We start from the raw sequence: 20,403 nt of genomic DNA, 5'->3' as shown, positions 1-20,403 counted from the left end.
AAAACAAATTAATACAAACAATTTTGTATACTATCTAAATCAAAGATTGTTACAAATGATGAAATTATTAAGTTGAATACAGTGGCTAGGGTTCAAACATCGGCTTTTTAAAATTGTTTTCAATGATTATTATCAATTTGTTTGTATATTGAAGAATAAAATAAAATATCCTCTACAAAATACATATTTATTTTGAAAAAATTATATTCTTTGTCAATTGGTTTGGGAGGAGAGCAAGAGTGACTGATGTGGATTGTTGTATAACATTTTTGACAAGATGGCATAGAAGAGAAATTAAATTGGAGTCTTGATTCAAGTAAATGATACATTTGTAAGTGATGTCTATCATATGTTGTTTATTGTCGAGCAGATAGATTAATCTGACACCTATGATATTTTTTGAGATAAAGTTCTCTCTTTGAAGATTTCTTTATTTGTTTGGCATTGTTACACCATCAGATACATTCGAAGGATAATTTAATTCGACTTAAAATTATACTACCTAAATCTAATATGTTTCGGCTGGTTGTGAGTTGGAGGAAAGCGTCAATCATTTGTTTTTGGTTGTACATTTTATGGTGGAATTTGATCACTTGATCGGTGATAGTTAGGAATTTGTTTTTGGTTGTATCTTTCTCATCACCTCGTTCAATTTGGAAGTTTATGAGGTGACAAAAAAAAAAAAAATCTTTTGTTCAATTGATTTGGTTTCTTATGTTTAGGTTATTTGGAAGAAAAGATATTGCACATTCTCCCACCAAAGAAATTGTTAAATTCAATCTTCTATCTTTTTTGTGGTTAAAAGCTAAAAACAAGAATTTAGTTTTTGATCTTATTTTTTGTTGATTAATCCTCTTTGGTGTTTAAGATTTATGTTAATGATCTAATGTTATCACCTAGCTAGTGTTTTGGTAGTTTTATCTTTTATTGTTGTTTATTTTGTACTTTGTGTTTATTTTTACCTTTAAATCATATCCTCGTACTTCTTGTGGAGGTTAGAATATTATATTGGTATTAATATAATTCATTTGACCTTTTTTTAAAATAATGATTTTTTTACAAATACGCTTTTATGTTAGTATCCTTAATTTTTTTACTAGAAATATGAATAAAAAGTCAATTACCTCTTGAAATTGCAACTTTCGTAAAAAAACTCAAATTTGCGAAACTTAATAAAAAAAAACTTGATTTTGTCAAACGTCTGTCAAATATTTCATCCGTCTATTTTTTTTCGTTACACCTTATGATGTGACCGTTAACTGTATATGTGACATCTCTACGTCGTGAATTGAAGGTTATGCCACGTGACATGGGCAATTGACTTATTTTTTATTCTATTTTACGTATTGTTTTTTTGTCTAAAATCGGTGTGATTATAAAAATAAACAAATATCTCCTTAAATTTAACACTTATGAACAAATACCTCATTCAAAATTAACACTTATGCTACATGTTGTTATTCTATTTTTTTTTTATCCACTCTTATCTCTTAGAAATCCAAGAAGCGATCAACAAGCTCCAATCAAAGTTCTGAAGTAGAATACCATGCATTGGTCATCCTAACTTGTGAGCTCCAAATTCCAATTGCTACAATTTATGCTCCAAGATTAATATTAACATTAATATTAACATGAATATCATCTAGCATTACAAGAGAAAAATGAATATCATGTCCTCTAAGAACTAACGTAAGCACAAAATGTTTGTTTCACGATGGATACGAGGAACGTGTGAATAGTCCACCCTAGGAGGTGCATAAAAGAGAGGACCTCGTTAAGAAGAGGTTAGAAAGAGATGGAGGATAGAAGTATTGTAAACTCCAATGTTCTTTGTTGCAATATTCCATTCAACCCAAGCATTGTATAAACCCATATGCTAAAGAATTCACCCCAATTGTCTCCAATTAAATGATGAATTGATACCAATTTCATTAAACATCCTCTCAATCTCTAAGCATGTGCACAATGGTTATATTCAAACTTCGACTTCAATTATACATACATGTATAAATTGATATTTTAGTATCTATCTGATAACTTCAACTATGATAACAATGTGTACTGGTGCCAACTTTGGAATGGATCTCAAGTACTACGACACTTCTTTTAATAGTATTAATATTTTCTCAACTGCATATTATGGTTAGTATATACGTTATTAAATTGTTGAATTATTCACTCAACTGCATTGACAACTGCATATTATTATTTTTTATTTTTTTTAGAAAGACAACTACATATTATTATCAGTACTTTTATCACTTGTCACAATCTTATTAAATTCTATCCAAATCTGTATTAGCCAAGACTTGAAGTTTGAAAATGATTCGTCCATCCATTGCATCAAATTATTACAGTACTACTTCATAATTTGTCATTACTATACAGCTTGTGAGGGATTTGTATACTAGAGTAGTTTTTGTCCAAAAAAAACACCCTAGAGTTCCACAATTTTGCTATAATGATTACTGAGTGATCCTGAATAATATGATACCTGGCTGATGATAAGAATTTTCAGTGTATAGTTAGTCCTACCATTAGACAATTAAGTGATTGAACTTGAGTAATTTATGATCTTTAATTTATGATTAATTGTTCAAGAGAATCTAAATTTAAATCCTGATTAGAATAATATTTAGTCGGGCTTTACTTACATTCCATCTGAAGAGCCCCCCTCCTCGCCATGTGAACAGGAGGGCCATGACAAAAGATAAATGTTGTGCCTCTTATAATATTAATAACTATGGAGATAAATATGTAAAGATAATACATATTTCAAATACATTTATTGATAAAAGTTTAAGATTTAGTTCTGGATTATTTGATACAAGTTACTCCCTCCGTCCCAAATTATAAGCAAAAAAACAAAAATCACACTTATTAAGAAAACTAAAACATAAGAATTTGGAGTATAGTTTTTTGTGTTTTCTTTGGAAAAAGTTTTATAGGAAGATGTAAAAACAATTTTTATTGGCTATTGGTTATGGAAAAAATGAAAGAAAAAGAAAATTGAATGTAATTTGCATTTAATATTATGAGAATAACAAAAAAAAATATTGGAAAAGATAAAAGTTTGTCTTTTTTGCTTATATTTTGGGACAAAGAAAATGTGTTTTTTTTTGCTTATATTATGGGACGGAGGGAGTATATCATATCATCAATAACAAAGAAGGAAGAAGAAATTGTATACCTTTCAATTAGGTTGATGAAGAATAACCGTCGACAATATGAGAGGGATAACTACCCTCATTCCGTTCAGCTTTAGGTTTTCACAATGTTGTTCAAAATACTTAACCGTCTGATGAGATGACGTTTAAATAGTTAAACGGTTGAGGGCTGAGACCTCTAATTGGGCTTAGTTAAATGGTTCAACCCATCACGGTCCATTTAGAAAGAATAGCTCAATCACACATATTCATCAACTAATTAGTGCTCAACTCAATAGACCATAATTTATATTATAATATTAACTTATAATAATTGATTATTGTCGATCCATAATTAATTAATTAAATAATTAATCCAACATTTATTACTTTATCAATATATGTAATTTTTTTTACTAGAAATTGCTATAATACATCACTTTTATTGCTGAAATTGCAGGTGCGGGATAATCTGTTCTCTTGATTTTACATGTTAATGTAACCTTTAAAAGCTAAGACTGTTTGCCAACTTTGATTCTAAATAATAAAAAGTATATAGTGTTTAGGCACACACATAATGAGACACTTATCCTCAAAATGTTAAATTAGTTTTATTTTTTATTAATAGAAAAAATATATATATTTTCATACGTGTGCTTAAATATTATAGATGTTGTTCCCGTGAATTTAACTCAGTTAGTAAGAATAATGCATAATATATGTAAGGTCTGGGATTCGAATCCTGCACACTACCAAAAAAAATACTATAGATGTTCTTGTGACCGACTAGCTAAAAAATAATAAATACTCAAAATAATTTATTTAAAATATGTTAGTGTGTTTTTATTTTATTTTTATCCTCTCTTATTTCCCAGAAATCCAAGAAGCAATCAACAATCTCTAGCCAAGTATACCGTCCATTGGTCAATCTAACTTGTGAGCTCCACTTGATACAATTTTTCCTTCAAGACTTTTGCACCACCCTTCACAAACCTGCGTTCATCTTCCATGATAATAAATGGACGGTAATTGCTTTTTAGGTCTCTTAAATTGCCTAATCTTTGAAAAGAAATTGATCAAGAGCTACGCTCCAATTTAAAAATAACGATTGGGTTTGCAATACAAATGTGATCGGATTGCTTTTCAATAGATTTTATGTGACCGGATTGTAACTTTCCGATAAATTATAATGACTTTTGAGCAATACAAATGGTCAAGAGCAATACAAATCGACCACTCATCTAAGCCTACAACCCTTTCATTCATCCATGAAAAAATCAATCACAATAGAAATCGATTGTACCTTATGAGAGAAAAGATCCAACTTGATCTTTTTTTTTAGGGGTGATCCAACTTGGTCTTATTCTCCTTTTCTATGTTCCTTCCATGCTGATGTTTTTTTTTTTTTCTTTTCACGAGGATTTGCATGAAGAAATTTACATCTCCTACCTAAAACGAAGAATAAACGTAAAGGATCAAACATGTAATTTAGCTTATAAAATACTATTTTTCTTCTATTTATACCCTTTTAATTGACACTACTAGTATCCATTTTAAGTCAATATCTTTCGATTCATATTTATTACAATAATGGCAAACACACTAATATTTATTCAGTTTTTTATTTATTTATACACTCTTTTTTTTAATATATGTGAAATGATGAAATAGATTGATTATTGTGGGATGAAGGAATTATATTGATCAGTAATCTTATATCAATCTTGAAAGAGACAAATATCTCATGATCATACCCTCTAGCTAGGAACAACTTCAACTTTGGAGGAACAATAAGAACACCTCCTTTGATACAATTACAAAGGTTATATGACTTTTTGGTTTTGTTGCGGAAATACTTCGGATCGGTATGATAATAGTTTATAAATCTTAGTTTAAATAAATGATTGTGGTTTTTTTTTATCATATATATTTGTTTATTAGGACTATGATTTCAAGATTGTGTGTGTTCTCGAATATTGATGCAGCAAAAGAGGAGGAAGTGAACGATTTAGATGGCGGGTGTTTTCTTTGAAGGAATTAAATTCTGCTACTAATAATTTCAACTATGACAATAAGCTTGGAGAAGGGGACTTTGGCAATGTGCACTGGGGCCAACTTTGGAATGGATCTCAAGTACTACGACACTTCTATTAATAGTATTAATATTTTCTCAATTTCATGTATGATATTGATCTCTATAAAGTAGATGACATTTTGCTGTGTGTGCAAATGCAGATTGCAGTGAAAAGATTGAAAGTTTGCAGCAACAAAGCACAAGAATCTTATTAGTTTACGTGGATATTGTGCCGAAGGACAAGAACGGTTAATTGTGTATGATTATATGCCAAATTTTAACTTGTTCTCCCATCTTCATGGACCACAATCAGCAGAATGCCTTCTTGATTGGAATCGATGAATGAATCTTGCCATTGGATGTGCTGAGGGAGTTGCGAAAACACACTTGAAATTTTCCTAACTGCAAAATCGGAAAAGGCTGTTAAATCTTTGAAAAAATATACTTATTATTAATGACTAATTAGTATTCTTTTTAGAAAAAAGCCAAATCTAAAACTCTTACACATAAAGTTAAAAATCTCTCAAAAAAACTGTTTTAGGTGTCACTTATTTTTGAGTTTGCATCGACTTTCAGATATCTTCATCACCAAGCAAAGCCGCGTATCATCCATAGAGATATCAAACCCAATAATGTGTTATTGGATTCAGATTTCTGAGCTCGAATCAGTGGTTTCGGGTTCGCTAGGTTGATCCCTGATGGAGCAACACAAGTGACTGCAAATGTTAAGGGTACCTTAGGCTACGTTGCACCAGAATATGCTATATCAGGTAAAGTAACTAAAAGTTGAGATGTTTATAGCTTTGGTATCCTACTTCTAGAACTAGCTAGTGGGAAAAAACAAACTATAAAGGTTAGTTCCACATTGAAGAAAACAATAGTTGATTGCGCATTGTCATTGGTTTGTGAGAAGAAATTCAATGAAATTGTTGATCCAAGACTAAATGGTAATTATGTTGAAGAAGAACTTAAAAGAGTTGTTATTGCTGGATTGATATGTGCTCAAGTTTTTCATGAGAAAAGACCTACCGTGCTTGATGTGGTAGAGTTATTGAAGGGTGAATCTGAAGATAAATTTTCACATATAGAGAGTAGCGAAATGTTTAGAAGATCTGCAACTTCATAATACTATTGATTGCGACTTGTAGTTACTGATAAATGAGCAGGTCGATCAAGCAAGTCGAGACTGTTTACGCTTCGTCTTAGAAGAATTGAAACATGAATTGAAAGACAGTGATCTATGAATGCTTGTCCATTCTTCAAAGAACTATAGTCTATATACGAGTTGGTGTATTAAATATTGGTTTTGAAGTTTTAAGCAACTACTTGAGTTTGTTATTATTGGATTGGCTTATTTGAGTTTATCTATTAACATAAACTCTGGTGAAACAGTTTGGCATAACTCATAGAAACGACTTATGACATCTTCATAAGTTGTTTTCAGCTTACTTTCGTATGTTCTCTACGATAAGTTATTAAAACAACATACAACTTATATGAAAAAAGTTTGCATTTATTTTATCTTTTGTTTAGAGATAATTTATACATAAGCGCTTAATTGAGTAGTTTATCCAAACAAAACCTGAGTTTCTAAGTTTTTCTAGTGTTTTTATTTCTTCCTTAATAAAGAAGGAAGGACTCCGAACCTAAGCCTTATCGTAGGAGCCACCATTACTTGGCATACTCTTGCGGTCATTCCTTCTTTATTAAAGGATGATTACCTCTTTTTGAGGAAATTCTATGATTCCCCATTGTATGATATATACATATATATTACACTCGTAATTTTATAAACTTTCTCAAAGATTATACTTTTTAACGAAGCCAAAATAATAATATAACGTAGAAAATGAGGTGTGTCTGAAATAGATTTAAAAAATACCAAGATGCACAAATATAGGGATGACAATGGGTACTTAATGGGTAGGGTACTACAGTGCCCGTCCACATACCCGTATTTATAAAAAAAATACCCGTACCCGTGCCCGTACCTTCGTGGGCAACAATTTTAGTCCCCTTCTCCATACCCGATGGGTACCTAAGTGCTCATACCCGCACCCATTACCCGCACTTTAACTATGAAAAAACAAAAAAAATATCACAAATGAAATAAAACTACGATCCCAATTTTTTAAAATTAACTCATAAAATAATATGAATTGTGGTATTTAGTCAAATAGAAAACATCCAAAATATCCCTAAAAAATTATACACCGGCATGATGGAGTTGTTATTATATTAAGCAGTTGTTTGGTTTAAGTTTAGGTTTAAGCTTAAATAGCTAAATAAATTAATTAATTATACATAAAAAATAAATAAATAATTTATGATATTATATAAATATGTATATGCGGGGTTGCGGGTCTGGGCAGTATAGTACCCTTACCCGTGCCCATACCCATATAATTTTGTGGGTATTACTCGTACCCAGACCCATAAAAGAGGGGTTTTACCCTATCCATTGTGGATATTTTTTGCGAGTACCCATTGGATCTGGGTTCAATTACCATCCCTACACAAATACCCATTAAATTGCCGAAACAAAAGCATCAAATTACAAAGTGGACATCCCATGACAAAAAAAATTAAAAATTAAAAATCAGTAATTTTGTGTTTAAAAAAAAAAATCAGTCATTTTGTAAAAAAATTAAAAAAAAATTGACTAATTAAATTAACAACACAAACACATGAAAAATATGATTTTATTTTACTCCAAAAAATAAAATAAGTTTTCACATTTTTTAAATTCTATCAAGAACCAGTAATTAGTAAACAGCAGAGATAATCTTCTTCTCCATAATTATCAGTTTTTTCACCTTTCTTTTTTCACTGTAACCGTTTTCCGACTACGCGCTCATAAGCACGTGGCACCGATCTCTATCACTTTCTTCTTCATTCCTTTATCACCCTATAAATACACATTCCCCTCAATTTTCAACCCTTCTCTTCTCCACCATCCCCAAAATCCCCAATTTCTCTAAACCCTAACCCTAATTTCATCCGATTTCAATTGGATATAGATCGAAGAAGGAAAATTAACGAAGAGGAAAAGGAGGAGGAAATTGGATCGAATCCGAATTCGATAGTCAGCATCGGAAGAACGATGTCTGCTGCTGTGTGCGGAAGCAAGAGATCTTTCTTCGAAGAACAACTTCCTCCTTCTCCTCCGTTATCTAAGAGGCTTCGTTGTTCCTCTTCTACTTCTCCGATTCGTTTTCCGACTATTCCTTCTCTCTTTGATCAGCTCCGTAATCTCTTCCCTCATATGGACCAATTGGTACTAATTTTCCCTTTTCCATTCTCTAATTTATTTTTTTAATATTGATTTATTTATTGTATATATAAAATGTATTTAATTTAATTTAGAATATACTATGATTTATTTTATTTTATTTTATTTTGTATTGTTTTATATTATTTTATGTTTAGTTTAATGCAATGAATTGTTTATATTATTTGAATTGAGCATTTGATTGTTTAGTATTTTACAGTTGTACGTGTCTGAGTTCAAGATGGTTAGATTGGTAATTGTTGTTTTTCTAACAAGGGTCTGTTTATGATTGATGATATTGATATGTTAATTTGAATTGAGTAACTGATTATGTTGGAGATGTTTAATTGTTGTTTTATTATTTGAATTTGGGTTTCTACTAAATGATAATGAATGATGATGTTGAAAATAATTTGAATTGAGGAAATGATTGTTTAGTGTATGCAGTTGTATTTGTGCTGAAGACGTTTTTTAAATAAGGGTTTGTTTATGAATGATGATATGTTTAGTTCAATGCTTGAATTTGTTATTTAATTTGGGGCTTTTTCTAAACAACGATGACGGCGATGATGTTTTTTTTTTCTGGGATAGATGAATTTCTCGTTATATTAGTTGTTATGATGATGATGACAATTTGAATTAATTGGTTATTTAGTGTTTATAATTGTATTTGAGTTTAAGATGGTTAGATGGGTGATTGTTGTTTTCTAATAAGGTTATGTTTATGAATGATGATCTGTTGATTTGCATTGAGAAACTGATTATTTGATATTTCTCGCTTTATCTAGAGTAGCAAAATCACCAATTTGCACTCTGAAATTATAGGCGTCGGCCATTTACACCCCTGAAATTTGCGAATAGGCAAAAAAGACCTGATTTTGAATGGCGTCAGGCAATTTGGTCCTTTTATTAACTTGTATGGACTAGTTTGACGGTAATTAAATAACAGATTTTTTGCCTATTTGCAAATTTCAAGGTGGCAATTCAAAATGAGGTCTTTTTTGTCTACTTGCAAATTTCAAGGTTTAAATGCCCGACGCCTACAACTTCAGGGGACGAATTGGGGATTTACTCTTGTATCTATAAATCTATCTATGTTGAAAATTAGTAATTTTTTTTTTTTTTTTTTGGGTCAAGTAGCCTAGTGGCTAGAGCTCACACAATTTAATTGTGGAGAAGTGGGGTGTCCGGGGTTCGAACCCCGGCCCCTGCATATAACATGCAATATCCCTACCAACTCAGATTCTTATGAAGGGAAGAGGGTGAGAGGTATTTTTGATGGAGTGGGTGAGTAGGATTGAATTTGAATGAGATATTTTGTGTTTGGTTGAGTGGAATGAAAATAAATATACTCTTTTTATTTAGTTCAGGAGGGTAATGAAAGAGATATTTGATGGAGGGAAAATACTACTACATTGTATACTTTTATGCGACATTTAATGTAATGTTTTTCCGTGTATTAATATTTTAACTTTCAGGTTCTTGAGAGAGCTCTCCAAGAATGTGACAACGATCTAGATGCTGCTATCAAGAGCCTGAATGAGCTTTACTTGGGAGCTGCAGGTGGGAATTCTGGAACTGCTGAAGAATCTGAGATTGATGTCAATGTGGATGCAGGTATGATTGGTGTTGGCAAATAAATGTTTGGCTAATTGGATGTGTTTGTTGACCATTTGGATTTTGGAGTTTTCATTATGTTTCATATTTTGCGAAACAATGGTCTCAGATTTGGTAGTATTGGAAACAACAAAAAGTCATTTCCAATGTTTTCAATCTTTTAGCTGCAGGCATGTTTTCTATTCTAATGACATTTTCCCCTTTTATTTCTTTCATCCTCTTAGTAACCTATCTGTCTCTCTCTCTCTGCTGTTTCAGATTTGGTGTTACTCCCTCTCTATTTACCACAAAAAAAAAAAAGCACATTCAGCTTTACACTTTTTGTAATAAATACCATCGACTCTCTCTCACCCCCACACACATGCACATTTTATATACACTCCTCTTTGGTCACACTTTTTTATTATTCAAATTGTGTCAAGTTTTTGCCTCATGAGCACATTACTAGTGTATTACTATTTTGTGACCTGGACAAGGGCTGTGAAGTATAGGTAGCTGAGTTGAATGATCTGTTGACAAGTAATGGCTATTGAGAGTGAAGTCATCAACCAAGATATTGACACTTGACACGTGTTTGAAAAACTGTGCAGGTAAATTGGAGAATGATGGGAATGCTTCTGCTTCTGAGAATCAATCTACTTTGAACAGCCTTCCTGCAGATGGAGCCGAATGGATTGACTTTTTTGTTCGAGAAATGATGGTTGCTACCAGTGTTGATGATGCTAGAGCCCGTGCTGCTAGAATGCTGGAGGTTCTCGAGAAATCGATCAGTGAACGGGCAAGGGCTGAGGCGACAGATGCTCTTCAGAAGGTATTTATGCTAGAATAATTTAAGATTCTTGTTAAAACTGTTTTTCCTAGCAGGTCACAAGTGAATGTCCTTGGTGAAGAACAAGGATTGTTGAACTATCGGTAGGACAATATTGTGTGTTTTGAGACTTGTTTGTTTGAGGAAGAATGTACTGTTGAGTGCTGGTTTAGTTGAGGTTGCTCAATCCTAATTCTTTTTTATTCTAATATTGAAGTTTAGTTTCACTAACTTATTTGTGAAGATAATGCCATGGGGAGAGGGTGGAGCAAACTTGCTTAGACAATCCTCACCTCACATCAGATAAGAGATGGCCTAAATATGTGTTTATAGGTGGGGGCAATCCTCACCTCACAAGCCGGTTTTGTAAGGACGAGTTAGGCCCAATTTCAACACTATTAATGGTTTATGAGTAACTGTATTGTACTTTTGCCCTGTTATCCTCAGTTGAGTATGTATCTTAATCGCACAAGATGTTTAAATTTTCAGGAAAATTTGATGCTGAAGGAGCAAATCGAAGTGCTGATTAAGGAGAAAAATTCTTTTAAAAACGCATTTAGGATCCAGCACGAGCGTCTTTCTGATTATGATAATAAGAATCAAGAATTGCAGCATTTGAAGCAGTTGGCGTCTCAATACCAGGAGCAGATCAGAACTCTTGAGGTCTGATTTTACCTTAACCTTTTTTGTTCACTGTCAAATTGTTCACCCTTGGTTAAAAGGAGTCATTATTCCTTGTAACTTTGTGTGAATTTTTTAAAGATAGGATTCAATTTTGACACCGTTCTTTAACGGGATAGAAGGGAAAGAAGTGATGTGACTACATAGGTATTAGAAACTACTTCATGATGATAATTTCAGAGGTTCATATTGATTCTCGGTTCTGAAGAATGTTTGATAGGATACTAGTAGCTTGAAATGCATTGCTGTCAATCTGTCATGTATTTCTCTCCCTTTGGGGCTGGGAGTTATTTTGGTAATCTGCAAGTACTATTTGTAGATTTAAAAGTGAGTGGGAAGTTTCCATTTGCTGGTCTTCTCTGAATCTCCTTCCTTTTGCCGGGCACTCAATTCTGCTTTGGTTGAAAACGAGGAGAGGCCAATGATCAGTTATTGCATCTGATAAGAAATTAGTTTTACATATAAAATAAATTTGGTTCCTTGTTATATTCAGACAAGCAAATTAGTTAAGTGGTGGGTGAAAAATCTAAACAAAAACAAATTCCAACCTTCAGCTTTTGTACATTAAATATTGTTTTTATACATGCTGATGAATTCTGTATTTGTGTTTGTCGACAGATGAATAACTATGCTTTGGCAATGCATTTGAAGCAGGCTCAACAGAGCAACGGATTTCAAGGGCATTTCCCTCCTGATATCTTCTAACTAAATCAATGTGTAGAATGCCATAATAAAGGCAGCAACTAGTTGCATCCAGTTAATTATGTTCTCTTTTTATCACGAAAAGGTCAAGCGTTGTTATAGTTTGTGTAGCTTCTGGTGCGAGCATGCTTTCTGTTTCTACTAGTCCAAGAGTGATTCTATCCCGTCAACCCGATATAGAATTTGACAGATTCTTATCCATAAGTCATTCCCATATATATTGCCTATTATTCCGCTTTTATTTGTTGTCGCTACTGAGTACCCACAATGTTCAATATCAGTTTGATATTATCACTGTTGACTATTGGAAGTTTGATATGCAGACCTCAAATTTACTATGATATAGAGCTCATTTGTTAATGTTTAGCTTTTGTTTTCTTTTTGTGATTTTTTTCTACCTTTTTAAAATCAAATATAAATGGTATGTTTTGATTTGTGGTATATGATGGAATGGAATGGAATAGATTAGTTAGTTTTTGAAAAAACGTCGTTACATTATTTCATACCCTTCCACGTGAACTGGTGTGGCTACTAAAATGTCCTCATAGTAATAGTTGTCTTGGGCATGTACCATATTCCTCTTCTTTTTGAGGAATGTTGATGTTAACACTCGGTAATTTGTGTGAAGCTCATTATATTTTATGTGATCAATGCTCGGTGGGTAGAATAACCTTGGCCAAGTCAGTGATTGGATACCGATTCCAACTTATCATATTTTATGTGATAAAGAACCGAGACTAAACCACTATTGGATTTAGAGAGAGAACGGTGAGAGGTAAGCGTATCCTAGTTCTGGCAGCAAGGAATCTCAGTGGAATAACGGCGACGGTTAAGCATTATCTTCTTCTTTCTTGTTTGATTTTTTTTTTTTTTTGGTTACGAAGTAGAGATTTTCTAAGATGGATAAACGAGTTTTTTTTTGTGATTTTGAGTTTAGATGTTTTTTGTTACAATGACAACATTCTCTTTATGTTTATTAGGGACTAAACCAAAATTCGTTATATTTTTACGGTCGAAAAAACTTATTCAACTCAATTATATATTTAGTATTAGTATAGAATTTGTAACCATTGAGAATAGTTGTGAACATTGAAAAATTTCAATATATCTTGAGGTGAAGCATGTTAGGATTCCCTCAATAACAGATGAACGTCTCATTCTAAAGTATGTGACAAATGACACGACTCTGTTAGTCCAAATGACGAACCTAAAATATAGATTAGGCTCTCTAGGAATTACTCATACTGGAGTGAATTTGTATAAAAGACTTGAAAAAATGGGACAATTCTTTTTGTCCAAATTACTAACCTAAAGTGCAAACCAAGCTTTCTAGGGATTACTCACACTGAAGTGAACTTGTATAAAAAACTTGAAAGTAAGAATACCATTACGTATTGCATCAATGGATGGATGTGTGTGTTAAACTTACTATGCTATAATGTGAAGGCTATGATTGTAAGTATAATATATATCGAGAGAACTTTTCTATTCTTAGCACACTAAGTATGTCCTGTATTTTGCTTAAAAAAAAGTTTGTCCTATATTTGAAACTAAAACCTTATTATTTATTTATTTAAGTTTGGATCTTACACATACTAATAAATCATTTTTGTTTAAATTTGTTAGCGTGTCTCACATGTTTTATGTGAGTTCGTTTTTGTTAATATAATAGTCCTACAATTCATAAAATCAAAGCATATTTTTTAATATAATTTGTTAAGCTCATACACTATTTATGATTATACAATTCATACAATTGTTTTACATGAATCAATTAAATATTTTTTTATAAAAAAATATAATTACTTAATTGTTTTTTTGAACAATAAAATTACATAATTGTTATGATACAATAATTTTATTTTTGTGTTAATGCAATATTTGTGAATTGTATACATGAGCATACAATTTCAAACATACAAAATTTATGTATTTAACAGCTATATGGTCATACAACTCATTTATATGAATCGATCATGCAATATGTCAAGACTAAAAAAAATTATTGTAAATATTTGTCATAGTAGATGATCGATTTAAATATATATTTCGTCACAATATAGTTCTAATGAAATAGAAATTTAGACATATTTTACATATTTGTAGTCATTTCATAGCATTTAAAAAGTTCTATATGATTTCTTTTTCTTTATTTCTTTTAAAGGGTCTAATAGAAGGAACAAACTCCCCCATGTATATGAAAAAATGTCTTTTATGATTAAAATTTAAATTGGAAGAAAAACATGATACTATTGAATTAACATTATTTGCAGCAAGTATTAAATTTCTATTTTCTAGGTTTCAAATGTATTATTTTGTTTTATTACAAACAGCTAATATCATTTTGTCCCGATAATTTGTGTGAAGTGTTTAATTTTTTAATTTTTTTGCAAACTAACATTCTAGAGAATAAAGCAGCACATGGTTTTGTTTGCTATCAAATTTGATCCATTTGGAGTTTTGATGTTGAGGTTTTTAACGAGGTGGTTCTTGGAATTGTACCCTTGAATTTTAGTCTAGCCCCTTTAAGTATTTTTTTTTCTTTTTTTATTTAATAATAATGTTTGGGGCTGCAAATAATAAATATATGGTTGTATTTTTATTTTTTTTGGATAACAATATAAGGTTGTATTTAGGATGTCATCTCCATCATTTGATGCCTTTGCTTTAAAAAAATACAACGCCAATTTTGAAGTATGCTAAAAAATAATTTTAGTTTGAGTAAATAGTCAATTACCCCCTTGAAATTGTAACTTTCGTCAAAAACCTCCATGAATTTTGCAAAATGTCAAAAACCCCCCTGAAATTGTCAAGCGTCTGTCAATTACCCCCCTCCGTTAATTTCCTCCATCCAACATGCTGATGTGGCCGTTAACTGCCACGTGGCACTGACACATGGTCAAAAAAGTCATGCCACGTCATAGGGGGTAATTGACTATATTTATTTATATTTTGAAAAAAATCTGATTTTTTTTTTAAATGTGATTTTTTTTTTCTTTTTATAATTAACATTTGTGCCACCCACTGAACATGCAAATACCCCCCTGAAATTAAACATTTATGAGCAAATACCACCCTCAAATTTAAAATTTATGTAGCAAATATCCCCTCAAATTTATAACTTATATGCAAACATCCTTTCCAAATGTAAAACTTATATGCAAATTACACCTTGAATCATAAAACTTTAATGGTTAAGTAAAACTTATTCTTAATCTATAATTTATTATATCTCTAATAACAATAAAAAAGAAAAAAAAATCACATCTTTAAAATAACATGGAAACAGAGATGCATATGCATCAAAATGTTGTGTTTTGAGAGCAAATAATTGCAGATCCTACAGAAAAAAAAATTAACAAGGATTTGACCAAGACATATATATAATATATGAAGGTAAATTTGGTAGTTATGGCAAAGTGTAATTACAGCGGGAAGTTAAATTTTCTCCAACAACAAAAGTGTAATGGCAATAATTTGTCATCATTTCGAGCAACACCATTAGGCCTTAACAAATAGAGAACTAGTGGTGTGTTCCGTGGGAACCCCTGAAGGAGCATAGCTAGAAATATTCCCAAGCTCTTGGCCAAAAAACAATTCTACGTGAGCCTACACACAACCATCCATTCATGCACCAATAACCTCTCCCCCTTTGTTTTATTTTAAAGATGTGATTTTTTTTCTTTTTTATTGTTATTAGAGATATAGTAAATTATAGATTAAGAATAAGTTTTACTTAACCATTAAAGTTTTATGATTCAAGGTGTAATTTGCATATAAGTTTTACATTTGAAGAAGATGTTTGCATATAAGTTATAAATTTGAGGGGATATTTGCTACATAAATTTTAAATTTGAGGGTGGTATTTGCACATAAATGTTTAATTTCAGGGGGTATTTGCATGTACAGTGGGTGGCACAAATGTTAATTATGAAAAGAAAAAAAAAATCAGATTTAAAAAAAAAAATCAGATTTTTTCCAAAAAAAAAAAATATAGTCAATAACCCCCCTATGACGTGGCATGACTTTTTTGACCATGTGGCAGTTAACGGCCACATCAGCATGTTGGATGGAGGAAATTAACGGAGGGGGGTAATTGACAGACGCTTGGCAATTTCAGGGGGGTTTTTGACATTTTGCAAAATTCATGAGGGTTTTTGACGAAAGTTACAATTTTAGGGGGGTAATTGACTATTTACTCATTTTAGTTTTTATTCAAGAAAACTTTTGTTTTAATTGAATATGGGGGTTGCTAACTTACTCTCACCTAAAAATACGAAGGAGTAAGCTAGCAAGCCTACTTCCATTTGCTTTTGACCAAATTACCTACTTACCATTATTTAAATAAAAAAAAAAAATTGACAAAATTTAAATCAATTTTTAGTAGAAAGGTTATTTTGTAAGTTTCATTTAATTAGTTAAAAACAAAAAAAATCTATTTTTTAAATCATACGATGGATTTATGAAGTTAACAACTGATATAAATTTTTTTTGTTACTAATACTGATATAATTGGATACTATTATTTTAATTTTTTTAATTACCTGATTATAAAAAAACAAGCTACGGTGTCTTTAGTATTAAGTTGCACTATCTAATTAATTTCTAATTTTTTTTTTTAATACCATTCAACACCCACTTTTTCAATTCCCAACACTCCACATAATTTTCTCTCTCTTAATTCAACACTCATTCAATTTTTACCTCTCCAATGGTTTTTTCATTCAACACCCTACCCCACCACCTTTTATTTCTTATTCTTTATTTAATTTATATTTTTGTTTTTATAATTACATAAAATTAAAATTATCGATTATAATTAAATTAAAATAAAGATACACTTAATTTTATTTTTTTTGTAAAAACAAAATTTATTTAAATAATTTATTTATATTTTCTTAACTTAAAATGCAATACAACAAACTAAGCACGCAACACACAAATAGCTTAAAATGCAAGACAACAAACAAGCACACAACACACAAGTAATTTATTTAGTACGATACAAATCATCTTCAATCATGAAACATTCCAAACTTTGTCCATATGTGCTTCACTAGATCTGCTTGCAATTCGTGATGAACATTTGGATCACGCAACTCGGATCTAGCACGCACATGATTTGCAAAAGTGGGTAACACCTCAGTCGAGTATGGTTGCTGTGTACTAGATCCACTTCCCTCAGATTGCTCAAAATCGGTCCAACGTTGAGCATATGTATCTCGTTCATCCTCAACAATCATATTATGTAATATGATGCATGACCTCATGATTATACCCAAATCAGCTATGTCCCACAAGCGAGTTGGTTCACGGATGATTTTAAATCGAGCTTGAAGCACACCAAAAGCACGTTCGATGTCCTTCCGACAGCTCTCTTGATGTTTTGCAAATAACTTATCGGGTTCACTTTGAGGAAGCCTAATTGATTTGACGAAAGTTGGGTAAGAAGGGTAGATACCATCAGCTAGATAGTATGTCATATTATAGGGACGTTGATTCACAAAGTAATTCACCCTTGGAGTCTTTCCCTGTTCCACATCATCGAACACTGGTGACCGGTCTAGAACGTTTATATCGTTCAACGTTCCCGGACATCCAAAAAAGGCATGCCAGATCCATAGATCATGAGATGCAACTGCTTCAAGAATAACTGTGGTGGTTCCCTTATCCCCCCTGGTGAATTGACCTTCCCATGCTTTAGGACAATTTTTCCACTCCCAGTGCATGCAGTCAATACTCCCGATCATCCCTGGGAACCCCCGCATTTCACTAACATGTAGTATTCTTTGAAGGTCATCTTGGGTTGGTGCTCTCAGATACACTTGCTCATACAGTCGTATGATTCCTTTACAGAATCTACGTAAGCACTCCAATGCTGTAGTACCTCCTATTTTTATGTATTCATCTACCGCATCTGCTGCCACACCATATGCTAACATTTGCATTGCTGTGGTACATTTTGCTAACGGTGATATACCTTCTTTGTTGGCGGCATCAACTCGCTGGGTGAAGTAGTTATCACTACTTGAAAGGTCTCCAACGATTCGAAGGAAGACATGTTTTTGCATCCGGTACCGACGACGAAACATTGCATCGTCATATGTAGGCTCATTGGCAAAGTAGTCGTCAATGAGTCTTTGGTTTGCCCCTGCATGATCTCTCTTTAAATATTTTCTACTACGAGATCCACTACCTTCCTCTATTTGTTTTCGACGCTGAATAAATCGGTTGACCATATACGTGTCTTCAGCATCACGTTTTTGGAAGTAGGCTTCCAAATCAAAAGGATCCATTGATAGGTTTTTTGGAAGAAGATATGAATGAGATTTGTGAAATTGAAAGTAGATTTTAATGAGACTTGTGAAATTGAAAGTAGATATGAGTCCCATATATAAGTACATTGTGTGGTGGACATTGACGGATTTGAAATAAGTTATAGTAGGTGAAATAATGGGCACACAGTGGACATAATTATTAAAGCAAATAAGTCACGGGGACTAGACAACACTGACAATTATTAAAGTAAACATTGGGGACTAGACAACACTCTGATAACTATTAAAGCAAACAGTGAGGACTAGACAAAACTCTGATAATTATTAAAGCAAACAGTGAGGACTAGACAAAACTCTTATAATTATTAAAGCAAACACTACGGACTAGACAACATGACAAATATTAAAGCAAACAGTCGGGACTAGACAACACTGATAATGTTGACTGAATACAAACAAATATTTGATTAAAATTAATTTTCAAACAGCTCACGCTCCAACTTCTCCAACAGCTCCTTCTTCCGGTCATCGAGATGCTCTTCGTCCCTTAACTTTAGATACATTTTCATTTTTTTAGCTTGAGTCTTTTCTTGCAGCAACTTGTTTTTATGTTGTTTCACCAAATTTAACTCTTTCAATTGTTCAATCTCTTGCTCTTTTAATTCTTTGAATTGAACCCATTCCTTTTCCACCTTCTCCAATGTCTCGCCCTTGCTTTTCATTTTACCTTTTTTTTTAGCTGCCTCCCTACCCATTGGACGAGCACTAGATCCTACAGAGTCCTCGTGAGATCTCTTAGATCCACTACTCCCTGACCCAACATTTCCTCCCATCTGACTACCATAACGTGGTTGATCACGGAGAGCGTGCCATTCTTCATTCAAAGTAAATTGAATATTCTTCCCACCTGCAAACAATTCCTGCGCTTTTGTCAAAACATCATCTTCCGACCAACCGCTTCCTTGCATACGCTTAGCGCTTTCATAAGCACCAATCCATTTATTTATTATTTTGCTCATATAATTAAAACGGTTTCGGCAGGCAACTAGATCGCGGGGAGAATCGAATGAGCAATACTCATTACAATACTCAGCAATTTTACCCCAATATGTTTCTCCTCTCTGGTTTCTCCCGACAACACTGCTTGTTCCATATTTAATCCATGCACTAATTAGAACCAAATTTTGTTGAGTGTTCCATGCTGGTTCCTTACTTCTCTTGCTCTTAGGAGTTGAATCTTCTGGAGTGACTTCATCAGCAATTGCCATGCCACTAGGAGTTATTTGTGTTGAAAATTCAGGATATTGAGTTGCACCAACATTGTGAAAATTATCATTCTCCATTGGCATAGAACCATTAAACGGGGGTGTTTGAGATGGATATTTCATCATAGATCCATAATATGGATGAAAGTTTGGAACAGAGGATGATTGGTTGAAATTTGGTGGAAAACCAAAATTAGGTATGTTTTGAGGACGTTGGTTGAAAAATTGATTTGGATTTGGATAATTGTTGGGATTTTCGTAGTTAAATGGGTAATTAGAATAATTTTGGTTGTTGAAATGGTTATTATTGGGATCCATTTCACTAAAAATAAGATTAAAACTTCAATTAGTTTGCTAATAGAAAGATAATAATAAGAAGAAGATAGTGAAAAATTTGGTTTTTTTTTCTGTGTCCAAATCAAATGAACCAAGTCTCTATTTATAGAGAAAAAAAAATCATGAATTTTGGTATAATTTTTTTTTTTTTAAATTAATTTATAACGAAATAATTAAGGTTAAATTATGAAAATGATAAGAATCCGGACAACCAATTAAAACGCG

The 20,403-nt window shown here is 32.2% G+C and overlaps 4 protein-coding genes across 4 annotated transcripts; 2 read left to right on the top strand and 2 right to left on the bottom strand.

Moving 5' to 3' along the window:
* Positions 1-5,558: 5,558 nt before the first annotated feature.
* Positions 5,559-6,414, top strand: LOC11424777 (PTI1-like tyrosine-protein kinase At3g15890). The gene is given in 2 exon segments (XM_039833717.1): positions 5,559-5,581; positions 5,797-6,414. Coding segments are annotated over 2 exon segments (573 nt in total). The 3' UTR covers positions 6,347-6,414.
* Positions 6,415-8,151: 1,737 nt separating this feature from the next.
* On the top strand, positions 8,152-12,603 carry LOC11420503 (uncharacterized). The gene is made up of 5 exons (XM_003604321.4): positions 8,152-8,497; positions 9,970-10,108; positions 10,699-10,919; positions 11,406-11,579; positions 12,216-12,603. The coding sequence occupies exons 1-5, from the start codon at positions 8,324-8,326 to the stop codon at positions 12,300-12,302; spliced, it is 795 nt and encodes a 264-aa protein (XP_003604369.1). The 5' UTR covers positions 8,152-8,323; the 3' UTR covers positions 12,303-12,603.
* Positions 12,604-15,800: 3,197 nt separating this feature from the next.
* LOC112421328 (putative nuclease HARBI1) lies at positions 15,801-18,595 on the bottom strand. The gene is made up of 2 exons (XM_039833715.1): positions 17,417-18,595; positions 15,801-15,908 (listed from the first exon to the last, which is right to left on the bottom strand). Exons 1-2 carry the CDS (start codon positions 18,593-18,595, stop codon positions 15,801-15,803), a joined length of 1,287 nt encoding a protein of 428 aa, XP_039689649.1.
* A 404-nt stretch (positions 18,596-18,999) lies between these two features.
* Positions 19,000-19,965, bottom strand: LOC112421327 (glutathione S-transferase T3-like). Its single transcript, XM_039833707.1, has 2 exons — positions 19,305-19,965; positions 19,000-19,022 (listed from the first exon to the last, which is right to left on the bottom strand). The coding sequence occupies exons 1-2, from the start codon at positions 19,963-19,965 to the stop codon at positions 19,000-19,002; spliced, it is 684 nt and encodes a 227-aa protein (XP_039689641.1).
* Between the last annotated feature and the right edge of the window lie 438 nt (positions 19,966-20,403).

Source organism: Medicago truncatula, chromosome 4 (assembly GCF_003473485.1).
Source record: "Medicago truncatula cultivar Jemalong A17 chromosome 4, MtrunA17r5.0-ANR, whole genome shotgun sequence".
In the NCBI taxonomy this organism is placed as follows: domain Eukaryota; kingdom Viridiplantae; phylum Streptophyta; class Magnoliopsida; order Fabales; family Fabaceae; genus Medicago; species Medicago truncatula.
Note: the sequence above shows the minus strand (reverse complement) of the source record. Positions and strands in the feature narration are given on the sequence as shown.

Excerpts from the sequence above, each read along its gene's own strand:
- LOC112421328 (XM_039833715.1), bottom strand. The coding sequence starts at position 18,595 with ATGGATCCTTTTGATTTGGAAGCCTACTTCCAAAAACGTGATGCTGAA. Across the intron at positions 15,909-17,416 it reads TACCCACTTTTGCAAATCAT|GCTCACGTAGAATTGTTTTT; the intron begins GTGCGTGCTAGA and ends GGTTGTGTGTAG.
- LOC11420503 (XM_003604321.4), top strand. The coding sequence starts at position 8,324 with ATGTCTGCTGCTGTGTGCGGAAGCAAGAGATCTTTCTTCGAAGAACAA. Across the intron at positions 10,109-10,698 it reads TGATGTCAATGTGGATGCAG|GTAAATTGGAGAATGATGGG; the intron begins GTATGATTGGTG and ends AAAACTGTGCAG. Across the intron at positions 11,580-12,215 it reads AGCAGATCAGAACTCTTGAG|ATGAATAACTATGCTTTGGC; the intron begins GTCTGATTTTAC and ends GTTTGTCGACAG.
- LOC112421327 (XM_039833707.1), bottom strand. The coding sequence starts at position 19,965 with ATGAAATATCCATCTCAAACACCCCCGTTTAATGGTTCTATGCCAATG. Across the intron at positions 19,023-19,304 it reads GGAGGCAGCTAAAAAAAAAG|TCAACATTATCAGTGTTGTC; the intron begins GTAAAATGAAAA and ends GTTTGTATTCAG.